Source organism: Atheta coriaria, unplaced genomic scaffold (assembly GCF_025399875.1).
Source record: "Atheta coriaria isolate IRGN ID8LTWV9N9 unplaced genomic scaffold, Caltech_Dcor_3.1 hic_scaffold_10_pilon, whole genome shotgun sequence".
Taxonomy (NCBI): domain Eukaryota; kingdom Metazoa; phylum Arthropoda; class Insecta; order Coleoptera; family Staphylinidae; genus Dalotia; species Dalotia coriaria.
Window position 1 is genome coordinate 1,040,390 of NW_027045452.1, and position 22,581 is coordinate 1,062,970.

Consider the following 22,581-nt stretch of genomic DNA (forward strand, 5'->3'; position numbering starts at 1 on the left):
TTGTTTTGTTGCGTGTGTTTTATTTAATAATCTTATTAATTTCAGGATTTTCAATTTAATAACATGTAATGATCTTTGAATATAATAATTTGAATAATAAACAAATAATGGTCCGTATTACATCGTAATAGTTCATTTTCATCATAAATGCTTTCATTGATTCGCATTTTCGTATTAATCATGTGTTATGTTGTTGCTGACCTGGCGTTTTTTTTTTTGGTTGCGACATTTTTGTTTAGTTATTATTAACAAATAGTTTTGACGTAGTTTTAAGACTCAATTTTCGCAAGAGAGGTAATAATATACAGCGAATTTAGTATATTCCTTCTTTATGTACTTAAATGCTAGTTATTATATGTATAGATGATATAATATTTACAAGTTCAAGTCAATAATAAAAAGGGAGACAGGTTTTGTTCAACAATAATAGAATAATGTGTATACGTAGTTGATTTGTATAATAATGTACATTGAATTTTTCTTTGCATTTTTTAGTTTATCATTTACTTGTAGTTTCAACAAATAGTTCTCTTCTTTTTAACAAAAATCGCCAAATATGTCTCGTGTACGAGGTGTTTTTAATCGCAAAGTACGAGTACAATACAATAAATTTATTTAAAGTGTGTACACATATCAATGTTGGTAATTTGTGCATGCAATCGCAATGCATACAATCTTAAACAGTTACGTATAATTTATTTTTGGTTTTTCATGTTTAGTTACATTTAAATGTACACCAAAAAGGAATCAAGCGAAATCATAGTTCGTTTGGTCGTTATGTGATGCGATTAGATGTTTAAAATTTATTCCTTTGAGTACAATTACAAATTTGCTATTCAAGTTATTTATGAAAAACGTAACAAACATTACATAATAAACATTATGTTATCTATTCATTTTTTATACATTTTGTTTAATATATTCATATATTCTTTACTTTTATTTATTATTATTTGTTTTATCTTGTGTTCATTTTCTCGTAATCTCATAAATCGTACGAAGAGCACCGCAACTGGATATGACGTTGAATGAAATCCACAAATTAGCATTGTACACACGTATAATATGATCGACAGATTCCCAGATCCGCCATTGCATGTTTCGGTTTTCGTCCTAATATATTTAACTCTCCACTGTTTCGTTCTAGGTCAATGTAATTTCATGTTTCGCCTGCATTTGCAACACTGCTATAGAGAACATTATGAATACACCTAAATACATTAAGTAATCGTTAATCGGAGAGATTTATAATAAAAAATCGAAGATATGACGTTTATAATAGTGTTTGAAGAATTTGCTAGGTAATTTGTACACCGCTACGGTAAGGTACAATTCATTTACATTTGTTCACTGCCTGCTTGCTCTATTAAACCGTTCATGTTCATGTTCGCAAAGTGTAAGAAGTGTGGAAGAACGTGATCCAAACTGATTTTGTACACATTTTTACCAGTCAGTCATGGTTGAATTCGTTTTTATGATGTATGCCTAAAGCCAATGTCAACGCAAATTACCCAACTTGTTTTATGTTTGTTCCTAGATTAAAGACAAACAACATGGCCGTTCGTCTTGTAGTTGGCTCGAATGTGATTCAACTACAAATTCGGAACTGAAACGTGTGCAGCTTATGTGTGTTCAATTTTTGTTCTCTTGTTTGATCTACGTTGGCTACGTTTGCATTGATTTCAATTGTAATCATCGAATTCCATTGAAATCATGTCCAACTCGTCGCCAGTTTATTTCGTGTTCAATTGTTTGTGTCATTAAAGCCCAGCGCGCCTTATCTTGTCGCTTTGTTACTGCTGAATATTGTCTGAATTCATTTGTTTCTTACTTATTAGACGTTCGGTGAGCGTGAACTTTATACAAGATGAAATGGTAATATGTTGCCGCAATTTTACATTTTCTCATGATTTTTACGATGTCATGATTTCTCCATATTCGCTAAGTTTTGTTTTTCATAAATCTTACATGTTTGTTTAAGTTACGGTCCTAAACGTGAAGTCAATTCTTGCTTTATATGTACGAAAACGTATTTTAACTTTAAATATTATTTAATAATCGCATTAATATTTAAATCATTTGCTTTGTTATGCTTCTGATGTGAAAAACGTTTATTTTTAACGTTTGGTTTCTATCCCCATTACACTTTTTCATTGTCCTTACAAGTTGACGCTTCTGATGCTCATCAGGGACTAAGTAATTTACTTTTTTCGGCACAAATTACAGTAGTAGAGCACAACACAGACGACACAACAACACACTGTACTTAAATATCACAGTGAAGAAGTTAAAACATGTTCTTTCATTAAAAATTTCAAGTCGAGTTATTTCTTGTAAGTTTTCTTGTTGCATATTTTGCACCAATGTAATCGCAATGTACAAGAAGTTTAGTTGCAATAGTTACAATATAGTCTTGAGAAGCATGAAAAAAGTGAGAATGGAGAATAAAAATTTAAGGCTCAATTTGTTATTACTGATATCAGTGTAACAATACATCCTCCGCATCGTACATAACGTTTCTTTCATATTCTTTTAGATAAATTTCTCTTCATACATAGATGTTTTCGGTTTTGCCAAAATCAGGATGTTCTCTCATGCATAAAAAAATATCTATGTTGCGATATTTATTACTTAAATCCCTTAATCTACTTGAATCACATTTTTGAAAGTACAATTACATGAGAGAAGTTTAACATTAAAGTTGTTCTGCGCAATGATGTACACAACATTACGACTGTTTAATTATTCATTTGTGTTTCCTTGTGTTTCATTTGTTTTCAACAGATTAACGATACATTAATGTACAATTCGGAAAACAGATAGTTTCTCGCATTCACCTCGCGCAATCTTCACATGTTGACGCATTTGTCGGGTTGTGGTGGAGGCACATGTAATATATAAAACGTTGGGAACAGCAGTTATACGTAGCACTATTGCAACGACGAATCCATCTCCAGCGCTTGCCTGCCATGTGCAATCGGTTCACTCGTATAGTTTTTATGTTTCTTTGTTTTGGTTTAAATATGTTTAAAGGACGGCCCATTTGAATCATGTAGTTTTAAATTGTTTACGAGTTTGTCACGCCATACGATTTCCATGAACACAGTCCTGCATATGTTTGGTAATTTGTTGCTCTCGTTTCGAGTGTACTTCACGTATTACTCCGGTATGTGAAGATGTTTACTGCTGCGAGAGAGGGTTCTCCGGACGTGTGTCGGACTTCAGCTTGACAAACTCCTTGGCCACCTCGTCGTTGGTGCGCTGTGATAGAATACGAAGAATCGTCCAGCCAGTTTCGTCCATTTGGATGCGCTTGCCTAACGATAACCAGCAAGCAAATGATCCCTACAAATATACAACATATAGCCATGTTAATTATGAATGATCAGACGTCAATTTTAATAACGATTCCACTAACCCGATCAACAATATCCTTCAATTGCATTACGGCTACGCCTACAAGTCGATCATCCCTCGCAAAGCAGTAGTCCTTAGCGCAAATGTGCAGCTCAAAACAGTCCAATTGTTCTTCATTACCAATTGTACTAAAAAGAAGAAAACCAAATCTTAGCCAACAGTATAAGTATTAAATTAATACATACAAGTAAAATGTCTCGTTATATTTTGGTGACCAATTATTCGACTTTGACTTAGTCGCTTGTTTCCTTTTCTTGTCCGATAAATGAGGTCCGATGAGATTGACCTCCACGAAGGGCCGAAAACCAGTGCCTTGTGGCCACTTCAAATCATTAGCAGCAATCACTGAAACAACAAACGCCAGCAATATTCATAACGCAATTTAACATTTTATGGAATATCATACCTTTCACAGTTACTTTATGTTCACCCTTTCCTGGATGAGCAAAGAGTTCCACGTGAATTGACACTTCGCCCACGCTGCCTTCTTGTCCCTCCACTGAGTCTGCAAGTATTGAATGTTAGGTCCCATTTGACATAAAAAGCAAATTAATGAGAACACAAAATGGCGTACGACCAGAGTATAGCTAAATTGCTGCAAAATTTATACAGTTTACAAGCTCAACACGAGGTGGGTACATCTGCTTATCAGCAAATGATTCCTCTTTAGTATCACCATCTAATCAATTCAAAAAACTCCAAACTTCGAAATGTCAAAAAGCAATGAAACTAGAATAGATATAACAAAGAATGTAAAAATTATGAATAAACTATTAACACCATTCCATAAAATTATTTTATAAGTAAATAAAAATAATGTAAGTATAACCAACCGTCCATTTCGTTAAAAAATACAAAATAACTAATGACAAGGACTGGTTGTACTCACGATTATAAACACATGCACTTACAAGTAACCGTAATTCGTTGGCATGGTCGATAAAAAACATGCAATGCCAATGTTATGTTCATATGTATCCTCCTAATGACGATGTGAGAGTGTGTGCGAGAGATTTATGTGGTGATATCAGGTGTGTTCTTGTAAATAAACTCGATAAGTTTCTCTAGAGAAACTCTAACAACTACCAAAAATACGTAAAAATGTAACGGTCTAATGTAGCTAATATAATGCCAATTAATTAATTTCCATTGAATTAATTAATTGCCGATCGATGCAAGCTTGAATGTTTGCTAAGTCTTTCAGAGGAAAATTTTGCAAAGGTGCCCATAAACAAAACCAAAATGGTAGCAGTTTTATTTTAAGATCCTTTAATATATCATAAATCGTGTGAGATTAATAGTAAAAAAGTGGTTACTGCTGCCATTTTGGGTAGAATTTTAAAAATGCGTAGCGTAGGCGTCAAAAACAAGAGCTGTCTCATAAAAACTTGATTGCACAACTGCGCGCAAACAGCTTGCTTGTACTTTCTGTGATTTGTACCTTGACGTGTTTCACTCTCTCTGCGTTTGGCTTTGAGCGGCTGCTCTAACGCTTCTAATCCCGTTTCGGTTTCGTCATCGTCGCGTATCGAGATTTGCCGTTGCAGATATGTATCTTTATTGTTCAGCGGCACTTAGAAATTTATAAGCAAATTTAGCATTTTATGTCGGTGGTGGTCGATTGGTTGTCGATCGGATGTTGGATGTTTATGATGTATTTGTTTCATTTGATATTTCAAGTTCAAGTCAGATTCATGTCGTGAACGGAAGAAAAGTAGATGGTAGAGTAGAAAGAAAAGAAAAGAGTAGAGATTAGAATATAGGTTAGTTGGTATATATAGATATATAGTATAGAGTCAGTTTCCACATTGATCAATACAAATAGTGCAAAAATGAGGTTAGAATGGTGTGCCTTACCTTCGTTCAACTGGGTAGTAACGAAAGTTTTAATAAGTGCATCCGTTGTCTGTGTATACAGCGATAAGGCATAACGCAGACTCTGTAATTCAGCACTCTTGTCCAGGAAAGCTTTTTTCAGACCGTTGCCACCTGCATGGAAGTACTGCTTGATAGTGTCTAGCGCCACCTCCAAAACAGCGCACTGCTTAGGACTCAGATTCTTTTCAAAGTCTTTGGAAATGTCCATCACACCACTGAGAGCATTCTTCACATCCTGCTTGCCTGTAACGTTTTTAAACAGCCGCGACATATCCTCTATCTTGGTGTTTGCAGCTAGATTCTTGGCGTTGTCTGTTATGCTCTTGAACATCATCTACAAACAAAAATAACATAAAAGCTGATACTAAAGTGCAACATTAACAAAATCCTCACCGTCTTATCGGTCATTGGTGGTAACACTACGGTCTTCTCGAGGATTCGCATGACAATTTTCCAGAGCTCTTTGAGCAGCCGCTTCAGTACAGTCTTCTCGCATGATTGAGCGTACAATGATAGGGATCCATCGAGAAGGTCCATGAGTGGTGTGAGGACTTCATCAGCTTCACCTGTGACTGCATTGCGTGCGGCTTGTTGATTTGTGCCTGGTTGACCACCTCCCTTGATAGACATAAGTAGATCTCCCAACTCTTTCACACTGACTGTTATTCTAGGTTCTAAACTGACAGCAAAGTCTTGCGCAAGAACATCGAGTGCTGAGTTGAGGTTGGTTTGTAGATCATTCAGAATAGTTGCTGCATCTTGCTCCAATTTTTCTCCTCCCATACTTTCGAACATTTTTTCTAGTTGAACCCGCAATTGTTGAATATTGTTCATCAATATGCAAGCCTAAAATGAGCATTTAATATAAGATATCGCAAATTTGTCGAGGGCCTGTGTTCAATTACAGTTTTATGGCCATTGAGATAGATGATATCTAAAATTGGTTAAACTTACTATTCTTTCCTCCTTAAGGTGTTCGGGGAATTCTTCTCTAACGATATCAGCGTACGCCATCAGCACCTTAACGATCGTTTTCGCAAATCGCTTCATGTACCGCTTCCAGATTTCGGGATCAGGACATTCAAGTTTAGAGACAACGTCGAAGCACTGCGTGAGTTGCGTGAACACATCCACCACCGAGTTCGAGAAAAGTGCGTGTTCGCTACTCTTTTGGAACTGTAACAATTAAAACATATCGTCAAATTGATGCAATACTTAATAGTTTTCGAAATGGTAAAAGTCAAGTGAGGTCGTTGAACTTACGCCGTCCTTCTTATCACGTTTGAAGGCACCGTGGAGGTATTCCAAGGATACGTCGTCATTCTCGTTCAACCACTGCATAACAAACGGTTCGAACCAAGCGGGGTACTCGGGCACGGCACCCTTATACGGCGGCACGTCCTTCACGTAGTTCGTGTACAACCACTTCACCTTGAAGTGGAGGTTCATATACGCCGATGATTTGCATAATCGGTGTTGCTCGTGCTCCTCTAGCGCGTACTTCATATCCACCGCGAAGAGACTCCACATTGTTGAGGCGGACAGCTATGGTGATACAAGAAAACCAAAGATGATCCTTAACCCTTGTTGACCCACAATCAATATAAATAACATACCTGACCAATATTCAACTCTTGAGGGAATTGATTCAATACAGGCCCATAGCTGTTTTTATCCTCCTCAATGACGGATACAATCAACGCAATGAGTTTATGCCAGAAGTCAACACTATCCAAGCGAGGACCATGGTCCTCAGGATCTCGTTTAGGTTCATTGGGATCGCTTTGAAACTCGCGATTGTACAGTTCGTAGGTGTTCTCGAAGAGAAACTGGTAAGTTGAACGTAAACATGCTTTAACACAGTCTTTGACAACGGTGCTAGCACGTGGCGGGCTGGATAATTCCTGAACCTTCATTCGGAAGAACGTGATGCTTGTGAGAAGATCCACAGTAGACTTAAGATCCATAAGCTTTTCATTGCTGGAGGCTGGGAAGTTGTTGCGGTACATCGAAAGATCAATACGCAATGAGTTGTGGAGCTGATCCAAGAGTTTGACAAACTTCTCTTTCTGTACCACAAAAAAAAACATGTGGACTCACAAGACATAATTTCTAGTAAAGGTCGTTACCCCAAAATTTGAAGCAGCAAATCTGTCGCTGGCGGAAACCGCCGTCAATGCCGTTGTGTGTGCGTAGTAGGCGTTGATGTTAGCCAGCAGCATGCTCATGACGGCCGGCACGCCAGGACACAGGTATTTCGTCGAAAGGCAGTGAAAATGTCTAAAAAAAAGACCCAGCAAACAACGTACATTAATCTCAACGTTATCCCAAGACTAGAAGAAAGGAATGGATTGAATGATATAGAAAGAAAAAAGCGGAGTGCCTGCAGAGTAGTGATTCCTTACGTCATGGCTTGATAGATGGACTCAATTCCGTAACGCATGGCAAATTCGTCCACAATCTCCTCAGCCGCCTCCTCAAAGTACACTTTCCACGCGTCGTCGCCCTTGGCTTGCGGGAGGTTGACGATACCGGCGTTTTGCTCACACAGCGAGTGGAAGAGGTTCTCGTGCAAGCAGGTGTACTGGACGTGATAGGGCGCAACCTTCTCCTCGCCCTTAATCTCTACGGATATGTGTAGACGAATCGCACCAGAGACTGCTGATTTGTCCGTGCGTTTCTCGAGGTTGTACCATACGTCCATTTCTCCTGATAATGTGCGTACCTTAAAAAAGAAAATAATACAACCATCTAAATCAATCCGACTTTGACGAGGAAAACACTCACTTCAATAATAGTCTGTCCCAAGAAGTCGTCACTTTCGCGAGTCAACTTCTGCCTCAGTTTACTCTTCAGATCGTTGTCTTCATCCCAGACTCTCACTTTAATACGATCCGACGAATTGTGACACTCGCTAGAATTCAATTTTTAATCAATATTAAAGACAAAAGCGATGGCCATTCATAATATTTACAAGTAAAATTTTTCATCCCAGACAGGATTCAGCTCTTGCGGCATGGTGCGTGTGCGTTTCTTGACTTTGCCGACTTGCACAGTGACGTACGGATCTGAGGTGCCACTTTTATCCTTTGCGATGAGACCTTGTGCCGATTTCACTGAAACGCCACAGTCGACAATCAATTTCTATCCAAGGAAAAGCCCAAGAAATGAGACTGTGAACAAGTCATCCAAGTCTCGGAAAAGTGTGTGGAAGAGTTTAAAGACATGAAGCTCGCTAACATCTAGGTCTATTCTATATACGGCAAGTGTACACATTCACGCACCCATCACCATCATTCATATATTCCATAGAAATTCAACCAACTATAAAGAATGCAATAAATTCTACTTTAAAATTGTTCACTCTTTAGAGTCAGTATCAAATGTGAAACAAGCAGAACTGGGAATGGTCGCATGCAGAATTACCCAATGATAGATAAAATATTTACAGTCATTCACAGAGAGACAGAGATAGTGAGTTAAGATCGTCGAAGCCCGCTCGGCATGCTGCGAAAGATCGTGTGACGGAGGTCGTAACGAGATTCTGACAGACCCAGAAAGAGTATCATAGTAGTCAGACTGATAGAATAGCAAAAAAAGCAAGAAAAGCTAGTTTGTAAAGCTACGCCTTCGCAGGCTGTCCCAAACATCCTCAAAGCGCTCCCAACATATTTCAACTGTAACATTCTGAATACTTTGGGACATCCTCACTGAGCATATTGTGTATCTATAATTTTATTGATGTGCATTTCTTGCAATTTTATGCTGTTCTATAGTGCAAAATGTACTGTAAATACTGTTTGAGTGAGTGAGTGAGCATTTTGTGCAAATTTCTGTATGAAAGTTTAGTATGTGTGTATATAATGTATGTGGGTTGGTGTATTGTTGGAAAAGTTGTGAATTGTGAGATAGTTTATAAGTGTAGGTGTGTAAAAGTATTCAAGTGACTCTTGTTTATCTCTCTCGTTTCTATATAGTGTGCGTCTATAACTTCCTCGTTAGACTCATTGACTGAGGTGATCTAAGAACCTAGATTTCTTCATTAAAACAATGTTACAAGTTTCAACAATTTGGTTGGTCATCATTAAAAGTTTGGTTTTATCAAGCAGGTCTGGAGCTACATTCTATGGGCAAGCTCTCGATATTATAAAGAAGAAATTTGAACAATATTGATAAGTAAAGTACGCAAATGCATAATTCCTAGGGTCTAAAGTTGAGATTTTTGAAATAAATGTTGTAGAAAATGTTTTAAATATTTTCGTTTTTTCGGCTATTTTTTAGTTTTTCATGCTGAGTGCTTATTTAGATTGATTCGTATTGAGTTAGTTTAAATAAAAAGTTATCACACACCATTTAGTCTATAAAACAAGAGTGAGTGCGCTTGCTTGGTTGTAAGGTGAAAAAAGAGTTGTCCTTTGCCAAGTAATATTCAGTTAAGAATAAAGGAGTAAGAATTGAATGTAAGATTGCCGTGATAAAAATTAAAGGCGACAGTTTGAAGTTTGAGAGGGAGCATAATTGAGTAATTCGTATCGCATTCTCTTTGTCAGTGCAAAAGTCCAGAAGAGAAATATTGTTCGAGAGAAGAAAGAGAAAATAGTAGGCGTGTGATCAAACAAAGTACACGGTTCTTGCGTGTGTTTTATTTTCTCCTACAAGTCGCAATCGGTTCTGAGGCGTAGAGAATTCATTGAGATTCTCCTGCGAGAATATTCAAAACGTGAGAGACAGATAGAGATATAGAGAGAAAGAGAGAGAGAACATTTTCGAGCGCCAACTTTCGACAGGACAGCTCGCCGGATGGAATTTACAGATTCCCCAATAGAATGCAGCTGGCAATACCTGTGATTGCAATCTTGCATGACCATTTGGAGGTGCCCTCAATGGTCATCTCTTCGGCCTGCTCGATTGAATCAATGTGTGTGTCTGGGTCCACTGAAAATGTCGTTCTGCTCGCGCCAACCGCACACACGACGCGCGCGCACGCGCACAATCAAGGCCGGAACCGGAAACAAGAATATAAAAACAACATCGATACAAAAAAAGATGGGACGGGGCAACACCACTGACAACCAAATACAGGACAATTATTGTCATTGTTCGAGGTTTGCAGGTGGGTACCATCAAAATGAAACAAAACATAAAAATATACAAACATTTATATATCGATTTGTTTTTGTTTCTGCATCGGCTTTCTCGTATTAGTTGACAGTTGACAGTGTAAAAGGTGTCGACCGCCATTTTGTGAAATTCTTCAGCTCAATCACATCCTCGTCGATTGTGTTTTGGTACATAAATTTAATATGTGTAGATGAGTAGAATCGCCAGCAATAATAAACATTCTAACACTACAAACATTTTATATGCTACAAGTAGTAAAACGGTGTCATTATTAAAATGGCGCTATCATTACCATTGGAAAATGGAAACTAAACTAAAAATAAAACTTTATAAAATCCCACTCAAGCTGATTAACGACGAGATGCTTGGCGCACTAGACGACGGGCACTATTAACGCTTTAATGTTTCATTTATGCGCACCCTCGTTTCACGCGCACGCGCGCCTGCGGGTAGACGCAAACCATTTGAAAATTATAATTCGACGTAAAATATTTACGCGACGCGCATTAAGCGCACACTTGTTTGAGTGCGGCGCGACTCTCAGGGCGGTTCACGGTTCAATTTCAGATAGAAAATTGAATCATAAATAATTTAAACGCAGATTTGATAGATGCATTATGTGCGCGCAGGCAGCGCGCACACGGCAATACTTATGCGGGCATTTGCAGAATCGAGAGAGCGCAATTGAATTCAAGTCGCTCACCAGCGCTCAACTCTAGCAAATCGCGTTATTGAGATGAGAGGCGAGGGAAAACTTAAATAAACACACTCGACGCTCGGAATCCGAATGGCAAACAAATTATCTTTCTCCTTTGCCCTCTGCATCATTTACCTTGCGTATTGTGCGCAATTCGGACGCATATTGAGCTACTCACTAGAGGGCGTATATTGAAGACGGAACAAACGAAAAAAGTACCTAATTTAATCAAAATGTTGAGAAAATCAATAAATTTCGACAACCACGCAACATTTGTCTACACGCCACTCAATATATACTTAAATTATTTATTTACGTTGAAATTACTTTCAGTTATCGTGTATACTCATATGTTATGTTGATATTTATACAGATAAAGTTTGTTTTTGGAATATACAATGGTCGGTTAATGATAGCAGCCAGAGTAATAATGTAATGCGATGTTCGATTCAACTGAATTACAAATGTACACTAGAAATGCAATTGAGCGGCTGAGCAATATCTAAATGTGTATGAATGAGAATTACCGACTTGAGCATTGTTGGCAACCGAACAAACGCAACAGTCCACATTCCAATCAACAATGGAAAATTGACACAGTCGAAGTAGATGCACAAAAAAGCGGTTCGACATTACTTTTCTATATTGATATGGGAACGTTCTTGTATGAAGCAGAAGCAAAAATAAGGTGATTCTTATCGTTATTCTAGTCATCATACAGACTGGATGATGTCGAAAGCAATCACAATCGAGAACATCATAATCTTTGATATTAAAGATGTGAATCAAACTACCAGTCGGTATAACATGGCACATAAAATGAAGCACATTCAAAACATTCAAGTTTATGAAGAGTTTCTCCAAAAAATTTCTATTTAACATTTGAGATTTCTGTTTGTGAAAAACTCTCCATGTTTTAGGCATTAATATAAACATGTCGCTTTAATCGTTCGTCGTTGCACCGCCGTCGCATAAAATGAACACATCTCAAGATAACAGTCATAATACAGGCGACAATATTTGTGTTAGTTTGTTGGTTTGTTGATTTGTTGGGACAAACTATGGTGGACCAACCTGTAATGGCGATCTTCGCCGACCACTTGGACGTGCCGTCCAGCACGCTCTGATAGATGGCCTTCATGTGCCCCGAATGGTTCTTTTCCTCCATGCCGAAGACATCCCTGAATCGTTACAATTTAGAATATTCGCAATGGCTGCAATGGCGTTAACACCCTGTATATTTGTACACATTGGGAGACATCTAGTCAAGCAGAGGATTTGGACTACTTCAAGGCGGCAACTAAATACATTCATTTTAACCCTATTGTTGGGATACAATGCTTGAAATCAATTTTCCTAACCTTGAAGTAGCCATTATCTACGGCACAACTTTACAACTTCATAGTGGCTCACGAATGATGAAAAATTCATGCCTGGTGACATTAATGACACGCGTTTGAAGCACCCTAATCACCGCAATACAAAAAGAAATGGAAAATCGATCATTACGAATGCGTTGGCCTGAAATTCACCTGTAAATTCGGACAAACTCGCGCATATAAAACGTAACATTTACATAATTAAATCATCGATTGGTAGAAGATCCACAAGATAAAAGAAGTCGAAGGTGGTTCGAAGCGAAGAGAGGGGGTTGGTTGGTAAAGTGGGATCGTACCTGATCAGCTCGAAGATTTCGGGTTTCTCTCGCTCGCGCTGCTTCATGCGTTCCTTCATCGCCGTGATGATGCTGTTGGCTTTATCCTCGGCGCCATGCTTGGAGCTCTTCTCCGCGGCCCCTGTGTACATGACAATAGAGGAAACAGTAAGTTACCACAATTTGCAAGCTTCACTTTTTACACATCTGCACAAAAAATTCAATTATTATTAGGTTAGATTTTGCTCTACGAATTTCTACTAATGGATCTCCATTCTTATGAATTATCGAATTTGGCCAATTTGATTTATGAGCTACTAACATGAGCGAACAATGTAACACTTAATGTTCTGTTGTATTTTTTGTAGTATGTTTAGGTTGAAATTTTGCTATTTCACCACAGAAAGCGGTAAAAATAAAATAAAAAGAATAACTTTGGTTGTACTTTGGTCTTATACATCGAAAAGATTAACTTAATGGACCGTAAATGTAACTTAATCTTAATTTTCCTCTAATATTCAGAATTAATTTCGCGGATATAATAAATAAAGATATAAAAGTGGTTATAATTCAACCCCAACGCCATCTGGTTGTGAATAGCTTAAAATAGCTCATTGCTTGTCTGATATTGTCTCGTTTAATTTTTGTGCTGTGTAAAAAGTGTGTCGCTTGATGTGCGCACGAATATGATCGGCTGTATTGCAGGATATTAACTTACTCTGGAGGCAGTCGGCGTTGAGCAGATCCTTGCACTTCTCGTGGCACTTGACACCGCACTCGGTACACCGCACACCCTGCCTGGCGATGCCCCACAGCAAGCCCTCGCACTCATAGCAGTACGTCGGCGAGGTGGCCGTCCAGAGTACAAAGTTGTGCGGCGTTGTACTGCTGATCGGATAGATGAGCGCCTGCAGCGTCTTCTTGTAGACGTGCATTTTCTGTGGGCAGACAAGAGGCGCACAGCGTGCCGGAGCGCACCGACGCACGAATTAGCATCCAAGCCTCGGGCTGGCGGAGTGCGCGTCCGCAAAAACAACACATCCCCAACACACGCAAAACGCAAATTCATATCGTAAACGTTGCTGGCGGCAAACAAGAGTGATCGAAAGAAAGTAACGAACAACAATCAGTAAAACGAATACCGAAATTGCATAACACGTACAAAACTAAACGCAACGCCAATATGCGAAACAGAAAAAAGTAATGCACTCGCACGAGAAACAAAACTAGATACGTTAAGGTACAATTAGTTCAGCCAATGCAAAAGTAATCAACGTATTTTCATCAATTTTCATCCACAGATTTCGCGCGAGTTTTGCACGGCGTTCGTGAATTACTTTATCCTGTTTTCTGCAATCGAGTCTGAAGAGTACTTCGGCGCTCATTAATTCTCACGTTAATTGTCGTTTGGTGAAAATTCGCCGCCGCGTTTCGGTATTTATACGTTCATTACTTTCTTCTAGTACATTCTCTTTAGTGCGCACTAATTTTACTAAATAAACCAAGTGTCTTGAAGCTGGACTCAATAACAAAGCGGTTTCTAAGTAAACTTTATCTAATCATAATGCAAAGGCGGCTCAAAAAATCGCAAAATTTTATTACTTGTTAGTTAGTTGTGTTGTAAATAGTCAAATGTAAATTGTGATTAAATTACTTTCAAAACTTTTCACCAAACCACAAAATGATATTGCATTATTACACAGTTAAAAGTAGTTGTTGAAAAGTTTTCAAATTAATTCACTTTTTGGGTGTTTTGTAAGCGTGGAACGTTCGTTTTGTAAAATACAGCTGCAGGTGATAGATTTTTATGTAGTAGTATTATTATTTGTTGTATTGTAATGTCAATAATAAGCATGTTTGTTTGTTTGCATGTTGCTCAAAAACATAGTTCAAAATCGTTGCAAAATTCCTACTGATTTTTTCGTTCAAAATATGACGTTGCCATCAACTTTGCATAGAAAACGTTCGGCAATTATAAATTTAGAGTAATACAGAACGACTACTTGGTTTCAAGCTACGCTTTTACCCTTACCAATGCAAGCTGTAAAGTTTAATGTCAGAAAAAAACACACATTATATTCCATCGCTTGGTATATATAGGTATAGTATAAAGAGTTGTAACATAGTTCACATGGTGATAAATCAATTCAAAGTGAGTTAAAAAGTCGGTAGTAGAGTAGGTAAGTAGTCAGCCAACGACAATCAAAATGTGGGGCACAGTGTCAAAATATTTTACACAAGTTAACTATGCAACCAACATTACATTTGTTGTGTAATGCGTTGCATACGTTATTAGATGATTTATTTGATTAAAATTGAACTTGTATTAATGTGTGAGTTGTTAAATAATTGCACATTTGCGTAACTTACCAATTCCTCATCGTTGAGTGTGGCCCTGGGGACGGCGGAGGTAAGGCCAGCGTTGCGCTTGGTCGCCGCCATCGTCTACAGAACAGAAATGCAAGTCGCAATTAGCTGAGGCGGACAAATAATCCCACACCGCCCACACGCCGCCATGTAGCCATGAATTCGCCATTTTGGGCACTCGATTCGAGCCAACATGGCCGACGTTTGTGCGGCGACTAGAATTTAATTTTGTATGAAGCACTAATGATATTTTAATGAGTAACAGAGTGTTTCACAACTCATTCGCAACAACTAACGCAAGATAAAGTTATTAAACACTCTGCCATCAATGTATTGGAATTATTGGCGTGTAATTTAGTAGTCTGAAACACATGATCTAAATACAAAAATTTATTAGTCATCGGTTGCACTTAGAAGCGTTATTTTGGTGATGCGTCTAATAAAAAATAAACAGCTCGGTCGTACAAGGTGATAAAAAACCTGGAAAATTCAAAACGAAAACAAAAGCCGCAGCACGACCCTGCGCAAAATCTACTTACCGTTGAACTTGTTAAAAAAATATTCACAAAAAATCACAAACAAAAGCATGAACGATGAGTGTGTATGCATGCAAATGATTTATCTAAATATGTAAATTGCTAATTCGATTGTATATTTTCATTCATACACCATGCTACGGCTACGAAACGATCGCTGCAAATCGGTCGTGATTGATATTCACATCGATACACTGCTAAAAAGGTACGGCACGACAGAGAGATAATAAAGTGACGGGGAGGATCGAAAACAAATGTCGACGCTTGAAAACATGGCCGCCGCATACAATTGATGTTGCGTTTTATTTCATCAAAAAAGCGCCGAAATGGCACTGCGGCAATGCTTCAAGCGTGATTGTTTTGTTTTCGATGCGGTTTAATTATACGGAAAATGTGTTTATGTACAATGAAGACTGAATAAACACATTTCGCAAAGTTTTGTTCGCAATTTGTTCATCGAGCGGCACAAATTGAAAGATACACAACGGATGAACAAAGTGTACACAAGTAGAAAAAAAACTATTGAATTGTGTGGTGATTTGTTGTTATCAATCAAATGTATCCCGATCGATATTGAAGCTTGATCGTGTCGACTAGTGTCTACGTTCGTCTAGCGTTCTACTTCGCTACGGCAAATATCGTCTATGTCTGGCGTTAAACAGCTAAGTTCTGACATTAATCGTAACTCACATTCGCGCACGTCACAAGTTTCTTTACGTTCAGCTAACAAATACATAACATCGAATCAATAGAAATAGAAGCAGAAACTGCAGAAAAAGAGAAACAGGTGCGCAACATTCATTTTGATTATTTCGTAAATAAAATCAGAGAGTAAATCACGAAACACAAAAACTTGAGAAACAAGAAATCAAGAGTAAATCAAGAGTTCAAAGTTGAGTTACTTGAGTAGTACGTTCCAGAAGAGTGTAAATAGTAAGTATAAGTAAAGAGAATAAGTAAGTAAGTAATGTTAAAAGAGTATTTTGCACTGATGCACTGCACAAACGCAAATAACTGGCTCTGGTAGTGCAAAAGTGAAGCGTTCCAACAAAGTACGTTATCACAAAAGTTATGTTATGTTAAATCTGTTAAGATTACACTTGCAAAAAGAGTTTCCAAAAGTTGTAAAAAAAATAATAAGAGTCAAAAAGTACGGGTAGCAGTAACGAGTCGTTCGATGATGTCATATCAGAGAATCGAATGTTCAATGTTAATATCAGAGATATAATATATATAAAAAACAGTATATGTTGAAAATGTCGTAAGGTCGTTAATAACAAAGTAAACAAATCGAATCGCTAACTTTTTAATTAAATTCAATAATAGTTTGAATATACCTTGAGAACCTGCAGATTGGTCAGTGGTCAAACGATGCATTTGAAGGGGGGACGCAAACACCAGTAGCAGAGGGAGGTTTTTGTTTTTGGTTAGATATAGAGAGAGAAATTAAAAAACACAAATGCACATTAGTTCCATTGATAATCACCACATGACGACATCAAAATAGGACAGATATCTACACATTTTTTAATTTTAATAATCAGAACAATTTTTCAAAAATACGTAATTTTTAGTTTCGTGAAAAATTTTAATAAAATGTTCTGATTATTCATCATGGCTGATTGTCCACTTCGGCGACGTAACACGTAAACTCCACACACACGTCACACCGAAAATAAGAATGTATATATAGAGGGTAGATTGATCGGTGAAGGCGACGAGATAAGGTAAAGGTAACGATGTTTGCATGCGAAAGCGGTTTCGAGAGAGCAAGAAAGCCGAGCGCACTTTTCATTTTTCATTTCGGGGCCCGAATCTGAAATTACGGATCGCCCGCGGGCGCGACACGCCGCCTCAGATTAAGGGAGCTTAATCTGACATACGGAATCAGCCCCGAGGGTGCCCCTGCCAAACACACTCGACGCACCAACAACTGTACACGCACACTCAAACCACCACCGGGAAAATCAAGGGTCAGAACACCTGCGTTGTTCCACACACAACACACACATCCACATTAATATTCACGCTCGCGCAGTGGCTCAATAGCTCAGATGTTCACTTGCTCCGTTCATCATCTACTCATTCAGGTTATAGTGGTTGCGTAACATAAGAGGAGGTTTTGTGTGAGGCGTTCTGGGAGTTGGCAATTGCTCTGTATATGTACTTTTAGAAACATACCAGGAGCTCAATATCATACTAGTATCACATTAATTGGATTTGTGGTAAATCTAAAATCACATCATAGAGTTTAGGTTAAGTGGCTTTAGGTTAGGATTTATAAAAAAAGTTTTTTTCATAAATTTGCATAGAAAAAAATTATTTTCATCAAAAAAATTTCTTCCACAGACAAAACATGATGCCACCGGTCCGTTTTCACTAAAAGGAATAAGGGATGTTTATATACACACTTCTTTCATTCTTATATTCCGATATTTCCCAACAAAAGTTGCATCCGATATGGTCCTGCAGAATTTCCACTTTTCAAGACCCACAATTTACATTATCATAAATGATGATGAATGATGACACTTACATCCACGCCAGATCCTTCATACATAAATGAACGCGTCGGTGTGCGTATTGGTAGAGGAACTGGTCCGCATAACAAATCTCGTGATCGTAGGATAATGTACCGCACGTACGTTCGAGTCGTATTACTGTCGAAATAATGACGTTTCGGCGTGCGCATAGCACCTACGAGGTGGTAAATGCTCATTGTCGTGGCGTATTGACAAATGTGGATTTATTACCGTACGTGTGTAAACATAAAGCAAGCCGTCGTCATCATGGTCACCAACGGACGGATTTAAAATGAAAAATAGCATTGATTCAATTTTAATAATAAACTTGTTATGCGTTCCAGAGATAAAAAGAGCGAGGATTTAAATATTTTTCATAATCGTTCACACCGTATGCATTCACTCAAATTCACAGTAATCCCACGTCGAGAAAAAGTAAATAAAAAAATCTCCAGCAAGTTCCCACGTTCGGACGATCCAGAAAAGGCGTGAAAATAATATTTATCGACGGAAAGAATGCTCTTACCAAGTCGGATACCAGTGGAATTGATTTTCGCCGTGGTCGGATATCGGGCATGCTGTCGATGTTGCTGTAGAACGGGTTGTCTCCCGGATGCCTGCCAACGACACAAACATTATTTATTAAAATATATCAACATCAAACGCATCCGCAATACAACTCAAAAGACTCCGATCTATGCGATAAATAAAACTCATTCATAATATTAATATAAATTAAAAGATCTGTTTCTGATGTCGTTTGACGATAACGATGATGAAATAAATAAAAACGCGAGCGGCAGAAAAATAAAACATTCGACAAAATCACAAATTAGATTTTTATTTCGAACAAGACTGACAGAGATAACATCGTAAGCGGGCAGCGCGGACTGCGCTCGAGGTAAACTCAATTAGTGCGCTCTTCTATCTATTAATTGGAATTTCCTTTCTATATCTATATTGCCATTAGACGTGCTCAGACGCCGGAACGCTCGCTTGCCCGGCGACTCCACTCTATCTAGTTGCGACGATGAGACTCTATTAGGTTTTAAATGGCTATTAATGTTTTTTCATGTTTATATTTTAGTACAGCTGTACTATTTTTACAGTGTGGATATTTTATTATGCTCTATTTGTTTGGTGTTTATTTTTGTTTGGAATAATATGGAAAAATAGATGCTGCAATGCAGGTAACTTGTAAATTTTCGTTTTAATTCCGCGGTTAGTGAGGTGAGAGCATATACGTTGTAATTATACAAAATTACTCGGTAACTCCCACAATATCCGTAAAATATATTGGATATTGATCAAATATTTTTGGTATAAACTGGGTGATGGTAGTTAAAAAATAAAAAGTATATAATACCAGTTTTCCAAATGTGATTTAAATTTTAGATATAAAGGATATTTAACTATAACTATGATTGAATCTCAATGCCAACTTTTATCCTATAGAAAAGGGCTGTCTTTAGGGTTTTCCCGGCAATTATTTGATTTTTTTCTCGCCGTAAAAACCATCATTGGTTTTTAACGAACGTTTTAAAAAAAGAATTGGCCAAATTGGTCTAAGCGTTGTTGAGTTATGCGCGTACCAACGGATTTTGCGATTTATTTTTACATTATAGATGTACAAAATTTCTTGAAAACAAGGTTGGCTTTATTTTAAAAATACTTCTATCAAATTAATTGATGAACATTAACCGTAATTATCGACTTAAGCACTTAAACCCTGACACATCTTATCGGTTAATATCACTGTTAGTATCGCGGGCAACAACAATTACAAAGGCTAATTGGCAAGCTCGCGGCATTAATGGCGATAATGATAATTTCTATGCTGCGATATAACCGGGCGTTTAGTGCTTGTGGTTTCTCAAACACATAATCTCCCAATATTTATACATTCTCGTTTATTTAAATATCTATTTTAAATATTATTTTCCGATTTTTTTATCCACCTTCCATGTTTTAGAAAGATGTTTACACAAACATGAGTATTTATTGTGTTTAGAACCGCAGGCTCAAAAAAACATGATGCGCCATTTCGCTTAAACGCCAAATGCCAAATGTGCCCGAGAGTCTAAGCCGAAGCAAACTTTGTAATTAGAAAAACAAAGTTTACACAAACACCGCGTGCTGTTCCGGATTCAAGCACGAAGAGAACGCAGGAAAGTCAACAAGCCGGCTTGTAAAGTCTCGGAAAGCCCGCGAAACAAATACGGCGAGAGTGTTGAAATGGCGAACATAATATTAATCTAGCAGCGAATATTTTCATAACGTATTATAATAATTATTTAAATAAATTATTTACTCACCCATTGCCTCTGCCAGCTGTGTCTCCGCCAAGGCCGGTGCCATTCTAAAAAACAAAATTATAACAATTAATACAACCAAACGAAAAAAACAATTTATTGCATATAACAAACATCGCAGCACAAACATCATTGAACAAAATATAAAATCAATACAATTGTGACGTCTGGGTTTTACAAACAATTATCGCACGCGATTGCAACTATATCTATACAATTACAATTGCATACGTTAGTCAATAAACGCATTTATTTGATTTCGTTAAATATTTTTCAAAAAACCAGTTCAAAACAAGCGTATTACGTTTATCCGTATTACTTACAATCATTAATTGTTTTACTTTTTCTCTAATTGCGTTTCGTTAAGCGTATAAGGTGTGTTTATTCGTGGGTATAATACTGCTAAATATTTAATAGTTTACATTTGCTTGCAGTGAGTTATTACATTATCATAAAGTCGATATTGCCAGGATTTTTGTTTGTAGGTTAGTTTGTATGCCAGTTTCATTAAAAATTCGTTAAAATATCATACGTTTAGGTTATGTTACGTTTATCACTAGTTTCATACTGCAGTGTGCATTTGTTTCGCTAAAATGACGACGACAATGACGGTAATACTCACACTCAAGTGTTTCAGTCTACATTAAAGCCATTTTTGTTGTGGTGGTTGTTTCATTTTTTCTTCTGTTATACATGTAGGTAATAATTACAATTGTTACTCTGCATATGAAAATATAATAAATACATTCTGAGTACATGTCACAAATGACTAACCATTTCCTTTCATTATTTTGTTGTTTCTCGTTCTATTTCTGGATGAATAATAGTGAAAAATTTACATGCTACAAGAATTTCATTTATGATGCATTGAGTTATCCGCCATACTGAAATTTATTCTTGTGTCACGTAAAAACAACACAATTATATTTTGACAGTTGTAGAGTACAATATACTTTCTGTGAAGTTTCTGTTATATATTCTGAAGTTATGTTATATAGTCATCTAACTATTATATTACGCATTACGATTATTTGCTAATAGTAATTATTAGTTTCGTGTATTTTTATTGTAGTGCGCTGGAACATGGACGCTAATGTCTTTAATCATTTCTCAAGCTGTCACAACGCGCATTCAATAAGCAATAATATGGCAATCACATTAACGACTAACTATTGTTTCCTGCCCTTGACGAGCCAATTGCTTCGACATTTAATATCGTAAAAGATTGAAGTTAATACAGAAACAAAAGTGGAAATTCAATTGAATTATCGATTCCTACGCTCAACAAAACACAAAACACAAAAAAAAAACAAATCAACGAGCACGGAATGACAAATAAATTGCAGTATAAATAATAATAAAACGTAAATAAAGTAATAACAACATCATAATTATTATCCACTGCTTGTACATATCTGAACGTGTAATAATGAATGTAAATGTTAAGGGCTGTTCGTAAAGTATCAACATAAAACTTCCTTTATACACTGATGTGTTTTTAATTGAGTCGCAGTAGTTACAATCCATTCCGGAACCTACAAAATGATGCATTCGTGCACTCAATTAAAAATAATTGCTTGTTACTCGCTTGTTGAACATTCTAGACATTCTTTGCTTTATTTTTGCTGTTGTGAAGTAAACCCACTTGTTGTTTTATTTATAGCAAAGGAAACTGTTGCATGTTGTACATGTTTTCATTTAATAAACAAGTTAAATGAGAAAATTAATTGGAAGAAAATATAATTCAGATTAAAGACAAACAGAAAACTAAATATACATGTCAAAATGTTTCAATAATGTTTCAATACCAATTATATCAGCTGGTAATATAATATATTAATCATTTGCGCAATTATAGCTACTAACGAGTATTGCTCTTTATCTGAAAATTATTTTAATGGCCATAATAATACCTGAAAATTATTAATATGTAGTTAAAATGTTGTTAAATTAAGTATAAATTTATAAATTAATTTCAATGCAACTTGCTTTTATGTTTATCAATTATATCCAGATTTAATTAGTCAATCTAAAATTACACAAATATTCAATTTCTGCAAGAATTATTTTTATACCA

The 22,581-nt window shown here is 36.9% G+C and overlaps 1 protein-coding gene across 7 annotated transcripts in view; it reads right to left on the minus strand.

The window, feature by feature from the left end:
- Positions 1-22,581, minus strand: part of unc-13 — a 52,201-nt gene continuing 29,620 nt past the window's right edge. The window contains exons 3-22 of one of the 7 annotated variants that reach the window (XM_065315004.1): positions 20,508-20,551; positions 18,719-18,809; positions 15,138-15,212; positions 13,486-13,705; positions 12,789-12,909; positions 10,138-10,244; positions 8,270-8,411; positions 8,083-8,209; positions 7,701-8,020; positions 7,425-7,575; positions 6,912-7,364; positions 6,559-6,840; positions 6,250-6,471; positions 5,689-6,141; positions 5,275-5,629; positions 4,859-4,990; positions 3,824-3,922; positions 3,603-3,762; positions 3,419-3,545; positions 1-3,345 (exon numbers count right to left, since the gene is read on the minus strand). In XM_065315004.1, the coding sequence (XP_065171076.1) occupies positions 3,181-3,345; positions 3,419-3,545; positions 3,603-3,762; positions 3,824-3,922; positions 4,859-4,990; positions 5,275-5,629; positions 5,689-6,141; positions 6,250-6,471; positions 6,559-6,840; positions 6,912-7,364; positions 7,425-7,575; positions 7,701-8,020; positions 8,083-8,209; positions 8,270-8,411; positions 10,138-10,244; positions 12,789-12,909; positions 13,486-13,705; positions 15,138-15,212; positions 18,719-18,809; positions 20,508-20,551 (3,846 nt within the window). In that variant the 3' untranslated portion in view covers positions 1-3,180. Of the gene's footprint in view, positions 3,346-3,418; positions 3,546-3,602; positions 3,763-3,823; positions 3,923-4,858; positions 4,991-5,274; positions 5,630-5,688; positions 6,142-6,249; positions 6,472-6,558; positions 6,841-6,911; positions 7,365-7,424; positions 7,576-7,700; positions 8,021-8,082; positions 8,210-8,269; positions 8,412-10,137; positions 10,245-12,187; positions 12,295-12,788; positions 12,922-13,485; positions 13,706-15,137; positions 15,213-18,718; positions 18,810-20,507; positions 20,552-22,581 lie in introns of all 7 variants that reach the window. The other 6 variants (XM_065315003.1, XM_065315002.1, XM_065315000.1 and 3 more) reach the window with 6 other exon arrangements.